We start from the raw sequence: 20,827 nt of genomic DNA, 5'->3' as shown, positions 1-20,827 counted from the left end.
GGTCCTAGGGCCACCGAGCTTCACGGTACACTACTCTTATAGGCTACAAAGTATAAGTATTTATTCTTAGAGTAGGTATAATATGTTACATATGTAGTCACATTTGCATAGGGAAATCACCTTATTTCTTGAAGCGAAAGCTTACTAACTTTTCGCTGAAATACGGTTCTGCTGAATTATACTCGTCTAATTAATCATTCTTCTGCTTTTGTATACTCTTCTGGAAGATTTCCGATTATGTAGCGGCTATTCGTCTACCGAATTTAAAAACTATACGTCTATACCGTATTTGTATTACTTATGATCCATGACGTTAATTGTTACTTGTTATTAAATATCAATCTATTATTTTATTAATCTATTATAAAAAGATATACGTCGTGTCTTACGAAGTCAAAAAAATCACATTGGTTTTCGCGCCTGTGTTATGATGTTTTCTCTTCCACGATCGACCACAATTCCCGATGGTGGCGTCGAATGGCACGAGACACGAAGTCGACGAGGCGTTTTTTATCAGTGGTTTGTCCTTGAGCGCGCGTGTACTGTGTTTTCAATGTTTTCATAGCAGCTCTTTCTCCGACTTGCAGATATACAACTTGCTGTTGTGCGCGTCGTCGTCGTTCCGTGTATTTATTATTATTGTTGTTATTGTTTTTGATCGCGTATGGGCTGTCAACGCATTGTCGTCCTATACAATTTGCGTCTGTGCTGTGTCTCCCTAGTCTCCTTAAATAGTTTTGCCGCCATCGATCGCGATCGACGGTAAGCGCAGAATCTAACAGTTACAACACGTAACAAGTAACAACACGTAAACTATCTTGTGAGACGTGTTGCCTGTGTCTGTCGAGGCGTTTGATCTGTGTTTTAAACCTCGTGTGCTTGACATATTTATTAAATCAGAATTCACGTAGCTCCGTTTACTCTCCCAAACGCCACTAGTGGTCACCACTCGCTGAATCCTAAATATTGAAGCTGTCAAAGAATCTGAGCATTCACGATGAGTGTCGACACGTATGGACCAAGTTCACAGAACTTGACATTCTTGGAGACCGAAGAGGCTGACATGATTGGCGCGGATACCCAGGGCAGCGAGTTCGAGTTTACTGACTTCACATTGCCGTCCCAGAGCCAACCGCCAATGTCTCAATTAGACTCGTCATCGTCTACCCACAGAGTATGAACGATAATTATCCTATTTATGACACAAATATTACAATTTTTACAAATTGTTGTTTTAAATTATATTTTTATTTTTATATCTATTTTGTATATAATATATAGATGCAGTTGCTGTGCAATAAAACTGATAAAGATGACACTAATGTCATTACAGTTACTAAAAAAATTGGCGAACTGCAGTTTGAGGACGAAGAAGAAGATTCATTTTTTACCAAAGTAATATTTTTGAGTGTTTACATATTATAACCGTCCAGGATAAGAATTCTTATTTTATTTATATATTATGTATCTATGGTTTAAAACTATTATACACTTAAATCAATCAAAACCATTATTTAGAAGTGAATACTTATTTTTATTTATTTAAAAATATTGCTTGGTTTGATATAAAAAATATTTTTTAAACCAGTTTCTAATTTATTAAAATAGAATAAAAGTATTATTATTATCTTAAGATAAATTATAAAATTAACATTAATAATTTTTTTAAGTTAACTAATAATAATCTTACAATAACAATACAATTCTTATAATATCCACTAATAATAATATTGGTTTTGATATATTGTTTCTATTTAGGAGTTGCCATATTATGCATGCAAATATTGTGGCATTCATGATCCTGGATGTGTAGTCATGTGTAATATTTGCAAAAAATGGTTTTGTAACGGTCGTGGGAATACTTCTGGATCACATATTATTAATCATTTAGTTCGGGCTAAACATAAGGAAGTTACATTGCATAAAGATGGTCCATTAGGTGAAACTGTATTGGAATGCTATTCCTGTGGTGTAAAAAATGTGTTTGTGCTTGGATTCATACCCGCCAAAGCAGACTCAGTGGTTATATTGCTATGCAGACAACCATGTTCCACACAAAACGCTTTAAAAGATATGAACTGGTAATAGTAATCATTTTAAGCTTTTATCATAATATAATTTTTTTAATGTATTTATTAACAATTTATCAGGGATCAAGAACAATGGAAACCATTGATTGCTGATCGTTGTTTTTTAACTTGGCTTGTTAAAGTACCAAATGACACTGATCAGTTACGTTCTAGACATGTCAGTGCTACTCAAATCGCTAAGCTTGAAGAACTATGGAAAGATAATAACGAGGCAACAATTAATGATCTTGATAAACCAGGTGTAGATGAAGAACCACAAATTGTTTTACTTAGATATGAAGATGGATTTCAGTATCAAAATGTATTTGGACCATTGGTAAAATTAGAAGCAGACTATGATAAACGTTTGAAAGAATCCCAGACTCAAGAAAATATTACTGTACGCTGGGATGTCGGATTAAATAAAAAGGCTATTGCCTATTTTCATCTTGCTAAAACTGATGGTGATATGCGTTTAATGCATGGTGATGAACTGCGTTTGAGATTGACTGGTGAAAATCCTTGGGCTGGAATTGGTCATGTTATTAAAATACCTGACAATTATGGAGAAGATGTTGGTTTAGAATTGAAAATTAACAACGGTGTACCAACTGAAATAACATCAAATTATGTGGTAGATTTCATATGGAAATCCACATCTTTCGACAGGTAAGTTTAAAAGAATTTAATTGCTTAGAACAATTTACTTTACTCTGTTTCATGAGAGGAGGTATACAAGTGTTGCCATCAATAGCATTTCTCCCACCTTTTACCGCCTAGCGGTTAGTCACATCGATTATAAAGTGGTGGGAGATGCGTATCAACCAACAAAAAACATGTACCTTCTTTGATGAAACCGAGTATAGTTATTTTTTATATAATAATATTATAATAAATAATAAGTCTTGTATTTGTTGTTGCTTAGAATGCAGTGCTCATTGAAAAGATTTGCTACTGATGAATCATCAGTGTCATCATATATATATCATAGATTGCTGGGTCACGAATTTGATGATCTAATGTTTAGGTCACATATGCCAAAACATTTCTCAGCACCAAACTTACCAGATTTAAACAGATCACAAGTAATTAATTAATACTTGAAAATGTGAATTATTTGACTATGTTTTTAATATATTTGGTAATATTAATTATAGGTATATGCAGTTAAGCATGCTGTACAGCGGCCTTTGTCTTTAATCCAAGGACCTCCAGGAACTGGTAAAACTGTGACTTCTGCTACAATTGTTTACCAGTTAGTGAAGATTAATGGTGGACCAGTATTGGTATGTGCTCCTTCAAATATCGCAGTGGATCAACTAACAGAAAAAATTCATAGAACTGGTTTAAAAGTATGATATTTTAGTTTCAGTTAACTATAGTTTTTATTAATGTAATTGATTTTAGGTTGTCCGTGTTTGTGCTAAATCTCGTGAAGCTATTGATTCTCCAGTTTCATTTTTAGCTCTTCATAACCAGGTCCGGAAGATGTCATGGTAATTGATTTTATTATATTTTTAGAATTGCAAATTTGTATGTACTAATATTATTTTCTTTGTTTAGTAATGTTGAGCTCCAAAAGTTCCAACAGTTAAAAGATGAAACTGGTGAATTGTCAATGGCTGATGAAAAGAGGTATCGTGCTCTGAAAAAAGCAGCTGAGCGAGAATTACTCAAAGCTGCAGATGTAATTTGCACTACATGTGTTGGAGCCGGAGATCCACGTTTAGTACGATTTAAATTTCATTCTATCTTGATAGATGAAAGCATGCAAGCTACAGAACCTGAATGTATGGTACCGGTTGTGCTTGGAGTAAAACAGGTAATTAAAATAATAATTACTTTTTATATTTTGATTATTTATTTTTATTTGTCTATTTTAAGTTAATTTTGGTTGGAGACCATTGCCAACTTGGACCTGTAGTAATGTGTAAAAAAGCTGCTAGAGCTGGATTGAGTCAATCTCTTTTTGAGCGTCTTGTAGTATTGGGTATTCGTCCATTTCGGTTGGAAGTTCAGTATAGAATGCATCCAGAACTTTCACGGTTTCCTTCAAATTTCTTCTATGAAGGTTCATTGCAAAATGGAGTTTGTGCTGGTAATAACATCTATCATATCTAGTGTAATCTAGTGTTTTAATTTATTATTATTCTGTGTATGTAGATGATAGGAAATTAAGCAAAATTGAGTTTCCTTGGCCAGTGGCCGATAAACCAATGTTATTTTATGTGACACAAGGCCAAGAAGAAATAGCAGGTTCAGGAACGTCATATTTAAATAGAACAGAAGCCGCTAATGTTGAAAAAATTGCTACCAGGTTTTTGAGATGTGGTGTAAAACCTGATCAAATAGGAATTATCACACCATATGAAGGACAACGTGCATACTTGGTAAGTTAAAAGTTTATTAACCTGTTAACTGCCATATGACCACTGGTGGTTATACTATATGGTTTATCAGCTCGCCAAACATATTTTTCCATACTATTCCTAATTTGTTATACTATTATACTTTAAAAATAAAAATAACATGTTTATTGCATACAATGAATTGTAATTAATCCCGCTATGCATTACTGTGCTTTTTTTTAGTATATTATTGTAGTGCCATAGAAAAGTTAATAATTTAAAACTATATTCATTTATGGTTGCCGGTAGTCATGTGGTGTAATAGTAATGATTAGCTATATGTGTCGACAGTTACAAAGATACAAAACTCAAAAATTACAGATGACTGCAGTCATATAGTAGTTAACGTGTTAATGATTTTTTTAATTTTAGATATTATAATATATTATGTAATATAAATGTTATAATGTTGTATTGTTTATTTAGGTACAATACATGCAGTATCAAGCCCCTCTTCCAGCTAAAGTGTATCAAGAAATCGAAATTGCTAGTGTTGATGCATTTCAGGGCCGAGAAAAAGATTTGATTATTATGTCATGTGTGCGTTCCAATGAACACCAGGGAATTGGTTTTCTCAATGATCCCAGGCGATTAAATGTTGCTTTGACTAGAGCTAAATATGGCATATTGATAGTTGGAAATCCAAAAGTTTTATCAAAAGTATAGAAAATAATTTACTCATTGTTTTTCCTTATAACTAATTGGAATTTTATTTTAGCAACAATTATGGAATCATCTATTGAATTATTATAAAGCAAATAATGTATTGGTAGAAGGACCATTGAATAATTTGAAAGAGTCTCTTATTCAATTGTCTAAACCTAAACAATTGGTGAATGCAGCTAATCCAGGATCACATTTCATGACAACTCATATGTATGATGCTCGTGAAGCTTTGATTCCTGGTAGTGTTTATGATCGTAGCAATCAAGGAAATGTACCCAATAGTCATGGTACACCTCAATACTTCCCAAGACCTGGGCCAGGTATTATAAATTATCTTTCAGTTCATCTTGTTTGTAAAAATAAATTTTAATTAGTAAATTTAGAACTTCATAACTTAATGATTTTTCTTCTCTTCAAAGGGTTAATATAATCTTAAATATTTTTGTATTTATAGGTCCTGCAGTTGGAATGGGTTTAGATTTATATACACGTAATCACGATCCATTAACATTTATTACACCAGACTCCAGATCTCAACCACAAATTGGCGGGATACCTGTTGGTATGGTGATGAATATGAATTCAATGGCTCCCCGATTCTTTAATCAACAATCTGTACAAAGTAAGTTTATCTATTTAGTATTTTATAAATAATTTTTATCTTTTAGTAATTTTATCCATATTTGTGTGTGGTACCTATATCATTGAGTTAGTTTCTTAAATATAATTTTTGTACAGATCGCCAGAATATACGTACTAATCGTTTACCAATGACTAGTGGTCGTTTGAAAACCAAACCAAATCAAAAAAATCAAAAATCGAATGGAATTAGTGCTTCACCACTCAGTCAAGCAATTACTCAAGATGTTTCTCAGCCATACAGTCAGAATATGTCACAGGTATTATTTATTTATTTATTTTGCACTCGCATATAATAGATTAATTAATAACACCAAATAGATAGCAACAATGAAGTTATTTATCACTCTTTATATTAATTTGGATTTGGCTTGCTAGTAGTGTTAAGCAGCAGGAGTCGAGTAAATAGTTATTGTTTATCTCTGCTTGCCACTGTTGAGCCAAATCCAAATTAAAATAACGAGTTATAAATTATTGTATTGATATTGTTTATCTGTTGTATTATATAATAATCTATATTACAAATTCTAAGCTGCTTTAACTTACATGTGCATTTTTCAGAGTATGTCTCAACCTGGGTTCAGTCTTTCTCAACCTGGATTATCTCAGCCTGATCTATCCCAAGATAGTTACATGATGGGTGAGTTTCATTCACAAATGGATGGATTACTTTCACAGGATTCAACATATCAAGGTGACCGTACTGTCACATCGTTTTACAATCCACCAAACACATTGTACTCTCAGGTAAATCAACTTATTTTATATCGCTATTATGAGATAATATTTTACTTTTATTGTATAGCAACCTTATTGAAGACATTTACAATGGACAAGTACATTCAATGAGCACGTGGGAGCGTCTTGTTGGTGCTGATATATCAAAAGAAAAAAAGAATATTTTTATTATTGAGCGCCGTTTGGGACATCATGAACAACAAATGTTAGCACATTAAGTGTTTGTGGGTAAAAAACACAAAAGGCTTAGATGAACATTTACAATTGATTTTATATAATTATTGTATGTGGAGAATAATACATGTTAAGAATTACACTTTTGAAATGTTTCGGAGAAAATAATGTTTTTTGCATGTTAGTAGTTTAACATATTTATTTTATTTTTTTGTTTATTAATTTCTTGTTGTTGACACATCACATATTTACAGTTTTTATATTTTTACTTTTAATTCAAGAAGATATGTTTCAAACCTTTTAATTATTATAAAAATTTGGCGTCCTTACATTTAAGCAACTGTGCCCAATAATAACCAAACAACAGTTCTGTTAACTATTGTAACATTTTATTGTGTATTAGAAGTTTCATCATACAATTGATATCAAAAGAATAACATTTTTAACCTTGTCTACATTTTCTTTTAATTATAATTTTTATTTCTGAGTTCAATGCAATTGCATTTAATAGATTTTAACATTAAGAATAGTGATTGGCAGGCAATTAAAAATTAATGTCTCTAATTTTGGTTATTTGTTCATAGAAGTTACAAAAACAATTTGTGTTTCATTATGGACTGAATATGGAGATATAAACAAAATAATATATTTTTATTATTTTTTGGTTTTAATAGTTCATCTATCAGTATAATACTAAGATTATACTATTTTTAATTTAAACTGTTGTGTGATATTTAATAGCATAATTAGGCTAGAATAATTAAAAAATGTCAATTGATTAATTTTGGTCAGTAATCAATTCAAATTATTTTTACTTAAATTATTCATTTTTTTTCCGTATATTCAATGTCAATTACTTTTTGGTTCACTTTAAAAATTATATGGTTGGAGGTACTTAATAAACATAGTGCGATCAATTTTTTTCTATTAAACAAATTAATTCTATAATTAAAATAAATTACACAAAGTATTTTCTTCTTAAATTATTACTGAAGTTTATTAATTTTGTTGTCTTTATAATGTTTGTGAAGAAAAATCTATTTACTCAATCGTAAAAAAACAGTCATTTTAAATGTCGGTTGTATTAATATTAAATATTAAATATAAATTGTAATAGTGCACATCTTCACAATTCATAAACTAAATATTCTCCCATTATTTTAGTGCCAGTTTTGTTGTTGAACATATAATTTTTTTACTGTTCCAATTATTATTATTATTATTATTATTATTATTATGCATTAATATTTTAAACGTTATTTGTATATAAACAAAAAACATAATTCAAAATTAATATAAATGTTTATCAATTTAGGTTATTAAACTTAAAGTTAATAATGTATTAATTTACGACATTTTGTTATGTACCTATTTTAAAAACAAAATAATATGTAAGTAAATGATTATTGGGGATAATATCTATGCTATATAATATAGATAATACATTTTACATATAAACACATTCATTATAATTATGATTTATGATAAATTAATTTGATTACAATAATATATTATATACATTTTAGATAACTAGTTAATTTTCGTTAATTTTATGTTAAAGCAATGTTAGAACTTATTTTATGGGTCGGTTATGTAATGATTAATTTGAATAAAATTAATGAAAATAAAATGTTTCGATTTTATAATTTTCATTGATATTTAGGATTATATTTTACACTATATAAATATATAATTATTGATTACAGACATATAGGTAATATTGATTGTGTAGATAAAACAGTAAAATACTTAAAAATGTATATAGCAAGTTCCCAAGGAATTAAATTATCCACATAAATATTCAGTTAATAGGTAATGTTAAAATAAACCATAAACTATTTAATTTTAAATCTTTACTTCATAAAATTTAAAACTTAATATTTTAGTTGTATAAGTGATTGAAAATGTATATACTTATATGTATTTCACACAATTAAAAAATCATGTTTCTCATGATAAATTTTATAAATACGAGCTACGAGATCTACGTAATTATAATAGAATAATACTATTACACCAAACATAATATAATATTATAATAGGTAATTAAATTTTCCAAAGTATATGTAAAAATATCAATGCAACTATTGAAGAGCCGGTGAGTGTTCGCTAGGAAGACTTAAGGATAATGATATTTTGAACTTAAAATTCCTCATTTTTGTCTTTAGGTTATATAAGTATTATGCCTAAAAATGGGACTTAAAACTATGGTGTACTTAAAATACCTTTAGGTATTGAATAGGCAAAAATATTACGCCATATAAGTTAATTATGGTATGTATAGCTGACAGGTATATTATTATGTATGTATTCATCATACATTTGATTATGAGCAATGACAATAACATCTACTTTAAAGGCAGAAAAATGTTTAAATTTTTAAGAGGTTGGTTTATGTTAGAAAATTGGATGTGGTTGCTGCTTGTTGGTACTAGAATTAATTTATTCTGTGTTGGTATTTTGGGCTGCGGTGATTAGGTATACACCAATAATATTCGTATTCTATACTAGTTATAAACGAATAATATTCGTATTCTATACTAGTTATAAACGAATAATATTCGTATTCTATACTAGTTATAAACGAATAATATTCGTATTCTATACTTAGGGATTTAGGCATTTTGTGGCCTTAGACAAAATAAAAAATGTGGCCTCTTATTGTCAACAGTAGCACATATAGCCACAGCAGTAGCGTAAAAGGGCCCGCAGACTCCTCCACAAATAAGTTGTATAAAACGAAATAATAATTTATTACAATTTAGTATTTACTTATACATTTTCACAAACATAATTATTATAATGTTATTATAGATTTTTTATCTCTACAGGCTATAGATTTCTTGTACATTTTATTTTAATTTACATTTTACGTTGATATGGATCAATTATTTTATTTTTTTGAAATATTATGTTTCTTATATTTATTTTATATGATGAAAAAGTAGTACTCTAAAAAAAAAAAAAACGAAGTTTATAAAAATCCGAGGCCCTCTAATAACGGAGACCATAGGCAGTTGCCTATCCTGCCTAATGGTAAATATGGCCCTGGCGGTGGTAGGGAGATCAAAAGAAGTACCTACCTAAAATCTTTAGCAAAATCTTAAAACATTGTATTATTATAATAGGTACCTATAAGTTTATCTATTCAGTATCCATTTATTTCAACTATCATACATTTTCTTGTCGGCCGAATATTAATAAGCAGTAAATGTGGCAAGATTTGAGTTTTAGTAATTCTATATAGCACTACTGTAATAGCAGGGTGGCCAAAGATTTTTGGCGGAGATTGAGAATATTGAGATCTACGTTAACAAGATTTTTCTTTGGGAATCAACTTCCACCATACTTTTTTTTATTATTAATTACCTTTAGATTTTACCTATATAATTATTAACAAATGTATTTATATAAATAATAAAATTGAAATGTTTTTCACAATTAATTTATAAAATCTAAATAAAAATTAAATAATTAACATATTATTATTTTGTCACATGATAAATACCTAGTGTGAATTTGTGATATAATAGAATATCTTTGACAAGTTGATTTTAATTTGGAGAATAGTTAGATACCTGTCTGTTAAATGAAAACACTGCTCTAAAAGAAAATGTATAGCTCGGTTATCAGATTTAATAATTTTCATGTGAGAAAATTCTGTTTCATACAAATATGTTATCGTTGGTCATCGAGTTTTCCCGACAAAGGACATTTGATAAGTTGATTGGAAATAAATTCGAACATGATCGACTTTGAAAACGTCCGCGATTGACCATTTGGCCGGGGCTGTTATAACGGTAATATATGTATACATTCTACTTTTTTATTATAATAATAATATAATATTTGGTTTTACTCGGTAGTCGAGGAGGATCTGCATCTGTACATTGATTCCTATACCTTTTACGACTTTCTGTGACTAAACATTTTATTGACTCCTACTCCTTCTCACCGGTAGGTACATTTTTAATATTTTTATACATCGTAGACACAATTTTTCACTGTAGATATTCATATTTATAGTTCTTAACTGTTATGCATGTGTGTGATGCTACATATTGTAGGTAATGGCGCCAAACCCTAGCTATGTCCTAGGCCGTAACTGAAAAAAATTTTCGGGGAGAAGGTCCAACATTTTTTTTAAATATAAATACTGAAATTGTATAGTCTATATAAACTATATTCACCAGTTCATCACTAAAATGTTTTCACTTTTAAAATATTCGGGGAGGAGTCCGAACCCCTAGCCCCTCCCCAAGTTATGGGCTATGGACTTGGCTATGCCCAAGTGGCCGAGTATTACGATCGCAAGACGTCATGCTTTGTGTGGTTGGTGGTTCCAGTAGACTTATTTTTAACGTCGAACTTAAAGATAATACTTAGTTTCCAAATAAAGTAATTTTGTTGAATTCAAGCTATCATAAATACCTACATGAATACATTAAGCTTATATAAATGACTTAATTCTCTTTACAGGCACTTTACTGTTCGCGTCCAAGTGATGAGTACAGGTATCTTGAGAACTTTAACGACGTCACTGTGGTGATGAACATAATGATGTTGGCCGCAATGGGCGCAACTATAGGTCTAAAATATCAAGGGCGGGGCTGCAGCTCCATAATAAATACCTAATTTAATTTAGGTACTTATTTTTGGGGGGCTCTTCGACCGTCTTAATACAATATGGTAAAATAAAAATACTCATTGATATCAACAAAATTCTTGCAAATGTATTTTTTCAAACTTAACCACAACCAATCCTATTAAAATGTACACACTGGTAAATTTTTTGTGCATTAGGTACATTCTACAATTCCAGCTAGGTGACCCTGTCAGATGTCTAAAGCATAGCTGGTGACTTATATTAGTCAACTAGTCGACTAATTACTCTCACCCATGCCAGTATTATTGAATAGTTTCTTTAATCAATTCAATTAAGCCTTTTTTTTTTATCAAATCACTGTCTATTGTGCTTATTGTAAAAACTGTAAATAGATTGTATAAACTATAGTAAATATGACAAAAAAAAGTACGTTTCAAATAATTTCTTAATTATACATATTACTAATTATACTAAAAATACATATTAGTCGAAAAATAAGTACTCTTAGAAATACGAATATAATTATTAGTTTTATTAATTTTTGTTCATTAAATAAAAACATACAAAATGCAAATGTGCACGAACTCTCGGGGACCAGGCCCTAATTATAATTTATTAATTGATAAAATTATTTGAATTAATAGTATCAGTTAATAATTGTATAGTATTATTCTATGTCCAATACGTAGTTATCTGTTATAATAATTAGGTTAGGTTAGGTACAGTCTTATACGACTATATTATTGGAGGTTACTTAGTCTGATCATGTAGATGATCTCTTTGTCGTATTGGTAGTACAATTCTTGTGGGCTGAGGTAGACCAAAGTATGTTTTTTTTTAGTTTTTGATGTGATTTTTATTAAATTAGTAGATTCATTTTAAAAACATTTAATTGGTTTGTGAAGCCTTTTGTAGCTGTATATACATCTGGATTGTTAAGAATTTGTACCCATTTTTGTTTTGAAAGTTTCTCAGAGAGTGTGTGTTTGAATTAAATTTATAATTTATATTACAAATTGAAGAGCTAAATTGTTTTCTAATGACAATTATTTTTTGCATGTTAAATTTTTACGTAATATAGTTAGTTCTTATGATATTGAGGTATGTTTATCGTACGTCTTAAGTGGTTTAATTTATCTTATAATTCATAGACGCGTAATATTATGTATTTATAGTTTTTGATTTGTCTTGATCAGTTTCAGTTGTTTTTAAATAGAGTTGTGTCATATTTATATATTACGGATATTGTTTTGATTTTTAAAATCAAAATTTATAATATTGGTTATTATAATGTGTTTTATGCCAGCGGTACTAAAGACTGAAATGCGTCGTGCGTGATGAGTCCGATTGAATAAATATTGAATTATAAACAATCCACCCGCAATGATGCAAGAATTTGATTCGTTAATCAAGGCAATTGGGGTAGATGTCATTGTGAGTTTCAATGTTTTTTACCATAGAATTGATCACGAAATTATACAGTATAATATGTCTATTATTTTCATTTTTATTATATATTAATACATAAGTTAAAATTGTTCATATTTATTACAGTGAACTACAGAATAATTAACATAAATATAAATACGCACAAATATTAAATTTTTTAACTTTTATAATTGTTTATACATAATTTTATAATATTGTTATAATAGAATTTTACGGAAAGTAAACATGCATAATTTATAAATATTATAAAGTATTTTATGAATACCTGCAAACTTTAAGACTAGAATATAAATTACTAATATTAGGTTAAACAAAATAAAACTAAAACTTAACTATTATAATTATATACCATACAAAAAAACAAAACATTATGTTATTGTTAAACTATAGATAATTCAAATATTAACATCATACATTTTTCCATCGAGACCGAAAGAACTAAAAGAACCACACCACTTGGGCACGGTAGAACAGAATATTTTTATCGGGTTATATGTGATTCCAACTGCAAAATAAATTGTGATTAGATTTTTGATTGTACGCTATTAGATCCTACTATATAAATTTAAAAACCAAATGACTACAGTATGTCAATATCATAATGCTCAACATATAACATCTAATTTATATTCGTCCTCTGTTGCCTGTTCTAAATACATCTACTCTTACTTGAGCTTGAAAAAAATTTAACCTTGTTATCATCCCGAAATTGTAAATTTACGTACGAATTTAGGTTACTGCGATATCCAATAAACGCTACGATCGATTTCGGCTTACCATTTCCCGGTTCACTGCCGCGACCAGTCGCTTACTTAACCCAGGGACAAAACCATGGAACCAAGTTATTTATTGGTATTTAGTTACCACGTATTCAATTTAAATCAATAATTTAACACCATTCAAAAACCAAATTCTTATTATACATTCATTAAAACACTCTGTTTGATATTGATTATTTTTTATTTCATAATACTTATGTCTGACAGCAATTTTACAAAGGTATAACAAATTAAATATATATGTATTATTATTATTATTGACACTACTCTATAATTACTATTACAGTATACTTAGGTATAGAAAATGTTAATAACTCACCAAAATTAAGAGCGAAATATGAGTATAGATTTGCAGTTTCTGGAAGCATAATTACATAACAGCAACTTAATATTTATTTGCATGGCACTAAAACTATATCATACGAGTAACGAGTAGTCTAGGGCGGATACAGGGGGGAGCAATGGGGGCAATTGCCCCCCCCGTTCACAAAAAAAGTATCATATATTCCCAACAAAGTTTTTTTTTTTAAAATAGATGATGACCATTTTTTAGTTGATAACTAACAAGTCCCCCCCCCGTTTAGGATCACTGTATCCGTCTTTGGGAGCAGATAGCTATTTAGATTAAATATTTAATAGATTTAACAAATCTTGCATACTGGAACAATGTTTTTTAAACGTAAAAATTGAAAAAACTTAAGAACAATAATCACAGAAAAGCAATAGTTTTTAAGTAACATTAGTAAATAGTTTTGGTCAAATATGGACTAATTTAAAATGTTCATAATAAATATATTCTATAATATTTTCAATACATTATAGTAATAATATAATTTAATTTATATTATATTTTAATACTTTAGGGTTAGGCATGAGCATTTTTTATTTGTAATATTTTACATAGTCATATCTTGCTCAAAAATTAAAATATGAAAACAATTTTAAATCTTATTCACGTATAATATATAACTCTTATAATAGGTCAATTCATTCTTATATTTAAGCAAACAACACATAATGAGTTCTACCGAACGCTGCAAATTCGCTACATGTTATACATGTAATAACTATATGTTTAAGCAGTGATTAATTCGTAATTTTTTTCTAGGGTATACGCTCAGCGCATAAACGTATAAAGGGAGGGGAGGCTTAACCCCATCTCAAAAAAATGACCTAACCTAACCTTATGGTGTTGATGTGGAGTATACCCAACCTATACGTGTTAATTGATTTAACCTAACTTAAGATGGAGTTGAACTTGCTTTTTCTTGTAAAATATTTTTTATTAAGAATATCCGAATATATAATACTATAATACATACACGATAAATCATAAGCATAAAGTAATTAGTAAATAATAACACAACACCCTGACTATAAAATCTGTCATAAACTTTTTTTTAATTCTTTCTTTAGATTGTTTAGACCTTGTGTCATGTGCAGATCTGTATTTGGCCTAACCTAAGTTTTGCATACTATAGTTTCGTCCCGAAAATATCTACGAAAAAAGGTCTAATCCGAATTGCTGCCAGAGTTTATTTTGGATACAGACGAGTACAGACAGCTACTTGCCCTATTGTCCTAGTCGCCCTGACTGGGCATCAGTGTTGTCAAGCTAACAGGTATACGCCGTTTACCCGCGTATACCCTCCAATTATACACCTCATAGAACTACTATGCCTCCAATATACCACTGTAGTATAAGACAGAAACAACACATGCGAATGTGGTGTTCTGTTAAAGTTAAATTATAAGAAATTGCATTACTATTCAATGTACAATGACTTTACCAACGTATATTTTGCATAATGCGATTAGAAAAATATGGTTATTTTACTCAACCCATTATCACAGAATTAAAAAAAATAATTATTATAAAATACTAAGTTATCAGTTTTGTGAAATCGGGAATAATATTAAAGTTCTAAAATACAAGTAAAAATAAATAAAATATATTAATAGATAAAATTTTGTAATCTAAATATTACTGTTGGCGTGTTGTGTATTATTTATACGAATCAAAATATTGCATTTTTTATTTAATTTATGGTAATCTATTTAACTATGTAATTTAAATTATCTTTAAATAAATTTTAAATACTTAAATGCATCATACTTTAAGAAAAAGTATGTTTTAAAATTAAAATAAACGTACTTCTAGCTAATTCTTCTAAAAAAATAAATTAATTTGTTATTTGACATATAGCATAATTAATAAAGATAATACATGATCATAAAGCAAAAAAAACATCCGTGATTCTAAAATGTTAAATTTTAGACAGTTACTTATTTACTTTTAAATCGACATAAATATATGTTTAAAATAGGTGTTAAATTTTCCAACATTGATCAATTTGCAGTATAGTATAATAAGAAATTAGGAGGTCCTAATCTGCTGCGAATAGGTATACAGGGTAATGATAATAATAATAATATTAATTTTCTATAATGTCTGACAAGATCTAACTGAACAGTCTTAGAAATGTAGTTTATACTCAATAAGTAAATCGTTAAGGACGCTTATCTGCAGTTATTATTATATACTTTATATATGAGACACAAATCACATAAATTATAAGTTATACAATTCTATATCATCAGAAAATAAAATATCAAATACACTTACCTATTTTCTCTAGAAATAAAATATAAAACATATTTTTTAATAAATAATACATTGTATACATTATGATTGAATTATACAATCTAATAATGAGTATTGTCCTCATTCAAAAATATTAATATGTAAATAGTGGTTAATTTACAACGATCCAACTAATGGGAGTAGAACTGATTATTTTCATAATACAATTTCAAATGTTAATAGAATATCGCTGTTGTTAGATATCATTCTATATTATTAATTTAAAAATGTTGAACATTTAATATAAGATTATCTTAGGTTTTTCATAAAGAAATAAAAAATAATAGAAAATACTAAGTTGATATTATTATTGATAAATAATCTTAAATTTACCCATCGAGTGGATATTTTAATCTATAGGCTACTTTAATAAACGAAAAAATATTATAAACGTATGCTTTATAGATAAGTTTAATTTTTAACAGTGATAATAGAGCATATCCATAATATAAATTATATTCCATACATAAAAATTATACTACTTGTATATACAATAATTTGCCTACCAATCCATCCAATCCTAAGTACGTCGGACATGACTTGAGTGTATATAATTCAATAATTGTATTTGTAACTAATGTTCATTACGACTGACCATAATAATATTTGTAACCAGCATTTCGGAAAATACAAACTAAAATGCATTATGAGAATTTATTTTATAATCAAATAAAGGCTAAACGAAAAATTAACCTTAGAACAAATAAAACTCATCACTCACCATCAGTATCTGAAATAAAAATAAAAAATAGTAGTAAGTACCCATTGATAAAGGATTTTTAATAATATTGTTCTGCTATAGAATCTTGGATTGAAATAACAATTACCAATTAATTTGTTAACAATTTAAATTGTTTAAAAATGTCTGGTATAAGACCGATATTAACATTAAATAAGTGAAATAAATAATGATTAATGACCAGCAGTTTTTTTTTTATGAATTTTGTAAAATTGATTTTAGAAACGTAAATAAATTTAAAATAAATATTGAAATTTTTATTAAAATATAAATATAAACATTTACCGTAATAATCTTGAAAACAAAACATCCAATTGTAATTTATAAGTTTTATTATATATTAACATAGGTATTATATTAAAATTGTAAAATCTAATGATTTGTTTGAAAAGTTCTTAATACATTTGCAGATAACTCAGTAGGAGAGCAAGCTTTTAGTCTGATAGATTTAATTTCTATTGTGATATCTGCGTTCATTAATACAATATAAATTATAATATTTATTGGTATTTTAAAATATATTTTGTAATTCCTTTATAACAAACAACGTTCATAGTCAATAGTCATTCATTAAAATAAAAGTTAAATTATTTTTAGGCCTTGTCTACAATGCTTAAAAGCACCAGAAATCTAACGCGACGGCAGTGGTGCAATGTGCGAAGCTAAGTTAAAAAAAAAAAACAGAGTAGTGGTCACTAACGTACAGTAACAGGAAATCGAGTTGTACCATTGAAAAACCGTGCTAATTTTTGTAAATCCATCGGCTAGCTCTACAGAACATATAAAGTCGTATAAGAGGTATTATCGATCAGAAATATTGTGCCGATGAGAACAGGGAAACTCGCAAGCAAATTTGTTTGATGAGTTAAACGTTATAACCAAAATTGGTCAATTACTTTTAAAACCAATTTTTCGTACGTGACGAAAATATCGTAAAATATATAATAATATGCCTCCCGATCCATTCTACTACTCACACTGCTGCGACGTACGGCGCCGGACACACGGCGTTTGTCGTATCGCCATTGTAATAATTATCATTACTTTATATAAACTAAAAATAAAAATGATCAGAATTTGAATAACAATATGTTGATAAAGTGTTTAACTTTACGATTGGTTTTATTTGTCGTCATAGGTGTGTAATATTAAAAATGGCATTTTACTTAGTTTCCATATTTTATCACGTCTTTTGAAGGAACCTTCAATCATTACTTATACTAAATGTAATGTCAATAGAAGAATTTTTTTAACTTAGCTATTTTTACACGGAGTTATAACGAAGTGTTTTTGGTTTCATTACAAATAATAGAAACCTTTTTAATACAGAAACAATAATAAAGATAAGTAGATACTCAAAATATTCATCACTTATTAAACCACACTGAAAATTTATATTAACTATATTAATAAATCACGCTTAAAGAGTAATACAGATTTAAAAAGTTTGTTTTTTAACAAAATTTACTAAAAACGATTTTGAGGAAGAAAAATTATTTAAGTAAATTTATTAAGAATACATTCAAACATAATTAAATTATACATATTAATAAACTAAAAATATATAAAAAATATTACATACAACCTGGAAATTAATAAACAGATATTAATTAATAATCATATTATTATTCTTCAAACGTTAAATCAAGGGACCAAGCAAAAGCTGATTTAGAAAAAGGTTATATTATGTTTCTTTTATAAATTAACACAAATTATTGTGATGCGCTTTATTAAAATTAAATTAATAATACTCAATAGTACTTATTTCATGATAATTAACACATAATATCTTATATATTTTATCATGATATATGTACCTACTTGGAATTTTAAGCCGTCAATGTAAATAGCATTAGACTTAAATTCTGATAAGAAAATTTCCTTAATTTTCACTTAATGTTCATTTCATAGTTATTTCTATAAAAATGTTAACTTCTAATGTACAAATCTTCTATCATTTATAATACATTATTTTATAAACTGAGAAAAATCTGCTTATCGAATATTTGAGTCACGTAAATATTCCTGATTTCCTAAATTTTTTATTCATTTATTAGAATTAAAATAACTGTTATGAGTATTTTTGAATACGATTTCTACTTAAATCCACTGCAAACGGTGAGATGGACACTTTTTAACTGTTCAAAGTATGATATGAGAACATATACTTTTAATACTAATACATCTTCGGTCATCAGAATCTTTAATTAAAACTTCATGTCCATCACATATTAGTATATTACAATATTAATAGGAATTTCTTAAAGATATTTTAATACGTACTATTTAAATCTGTAAACGATAAGATTCAATTAATATATAAATAGGTAAATAATATTTTAATATTTTTAATAAATAGGTTATATACAATGTACATTATAATAAACATTAAAATAAATTGATAGCTGCCTTTCTGAGAAAGGCGCAATAAAATTCGAAAGTATGACATTAGTATTTCGAAATAGTATAGTCAAGAGGTGGATTGATATATCAATACATTTTGAGTATAGCGATACTTATCATGGCATATTACAACGATAATGTTGTCATTAAACGATGTATACCAAACAGTATAATGAGAAAATATTATTTACAAAATGAATATTTTTAATAAAAAAATATTTTTTTATTTTTCATTGGTTCATTCCATAAGTATAGCAAGTAAAATTATTAAAGTCAGTAAAATATAAGATTAAAAATAAATGATACTTACTAGATTTTTCTGCAAAAAAATAAAATACAATATATTATATACTCATTGTTTATAATACAATTATATGCAGTATGTAATTTATAATAGAGATTAATGTGTATAAGACCTATTTGGTATTTCTCTATCGCTAACGAAAACGAGTTTTAAAATGTAGATGTTAATAATATTACTAAAAAAAATAATTGAGACAATTGTTAATTATATTTCGTGAACCTCACAATAGGAAGTTATGAATTTTAAATTTTTAGTCTGTAGAGTACAATTTTTTTTCTATTCTGATTGAAAATAACAGCGATGATATTTTTATCTTGAATAGACTAATAATATTATTAAACTCCAATACCGACCTACGAAAAGACACCGAAGGTAATAGACAAATGTATTTGTATTATGAGACAAACTTAAAATTTCACATAGAATAAAAAAATACATTGTAATAATAATAAAAATAACAAAATATTATACAAACCAAGTATAGCTAGAAAAAATGTAACAATAAATAATAATTAAGAATTAGATAAAAATAAAAAACCGTAAGAACAAAATATAGAGGAACTTATAACTTATAAATTAAAACCGAATAAATAAAAGTTTTTCTTTAATTGTTGTAGAAAAAAACTGTACATGGCATCACTCTTGTTAGTCGTTATAGTTTATTTATATTATGTAATTTGACAAAAGATAAACTTGAAAAAAATATAAAATAAGTTGGAATGATTTTATAGTCACAATTGGAAATAAAATTAAAAAAAATAAATTGCACTGGACTCCATATAGTTTTAATAAAGTATACATTTTTTACAGAAATTTATATAAAAATTGTGAAAATAACAAAAAGCGAGAAAAGTATCACATAATAACGTACCTTTAAATTCCGCTAAAAAAAACAAAAAAAAAACAATATAAGTATATACGTATAGGTGATTGATTTTTATAGTTTATCAGTAAATGGATTAAAATAATTTATACATCGTGTACAAAAAAAAAAAAAAAAATAGAATTTTAACGTACCTTTTCGATCTATAAAAAAATGTTAATATTATTTAAATAGTTAATAACATAAATATTAATTACCATTTATCATAAAATATACGATTACAAATTTAATTCATTATGATCAATAAATTATCAAATTAATGATTTACTAATTAATATTATTATAAAGTGTAATTTAATTATTTAGTAGTAACAACAAATTATTGT

The 20,827-nt window shown here is 27.6% G+C and overlaps 1 protein-coding gene across 1 annotated transcript; it reads left to right on the top strand.

The window, feature by feature from the left end:
* Positions 1-997: 997 nt before the first annotated feature.
* On the top strand, positions 998-7,149 carry LOC113548634 (regulator of nonsense transcripts 1). The gene is made up of 16 exons (XM_026949608.1): positions 998-1,174; positions 1,282-1,395; positions 1,759-2,081; positions 2,151-2,738; positions 2,995-3,154; positions 3,227-3,421; positions 3,477-3,565; positions 3,633-3,891; positions 3,954-4,167; positions 4,233-4,459; positions 4,904-5,137; positions 5,196-5,463; positions 5,598-5,765; positions 5,882-6,042; positions 6,344-6,529; positions 6,588-7,149. Exons 1-16 carry the CDS (start codon positions 998-1,000, stop codon positions 6,597-6,599), a joined length of 3,375 nt encoding a protein of 1,124 aa, XP_026805409.1. The 3' UTR covers positions 6,600-7,149.
* The last annotated feature ends 13,678 nt before the right edge of the window (positions 7,150-20,827 follow it).

Source organism: Rhopalosiphum maidis, chromosome 4, assembly GCF_003676215.2.
Source record: "Rhopalosiphum maidis isolate BTI-1 chromosome 4, ASM367621v3, whole genome shotgun sequence".
Lineage (NCBI taxonomy): Eukaryota > Metazoa > Arthropoda > Insecta > Hemiptera > Aphididae > Rhopalosiphum > Rhopalosiphum maidis.
Note: the sequence above shows the minus strand (reverse complement) of the source record. Positions and strands in the feature narration are given on the sequence as shown.

Bases quoted from the DNA above. Each gene is read 5' to 3' on its own strand.
- LOC113548634 (XM_026949608.1), top strand. From the start codon at position 998: ATGAGTGTCGACACGTATGGACCAAGTTCACAGAACTTGACATTCTTG. The intron at 4,460-4,903 runs GTAAGTTAAAAG...TTGTTTATTTAG, and splicing joins AAGGACAACGTGCATACTTG to GTACAATACATGCAGTATCA. The intron at 5,138-5,195 runs GTATAGAAAATA...ATTTTATTTTAG, and splicing joins ATCCAAAAGTTTTATCAAAA to CAACAATTATGGAATCATCT.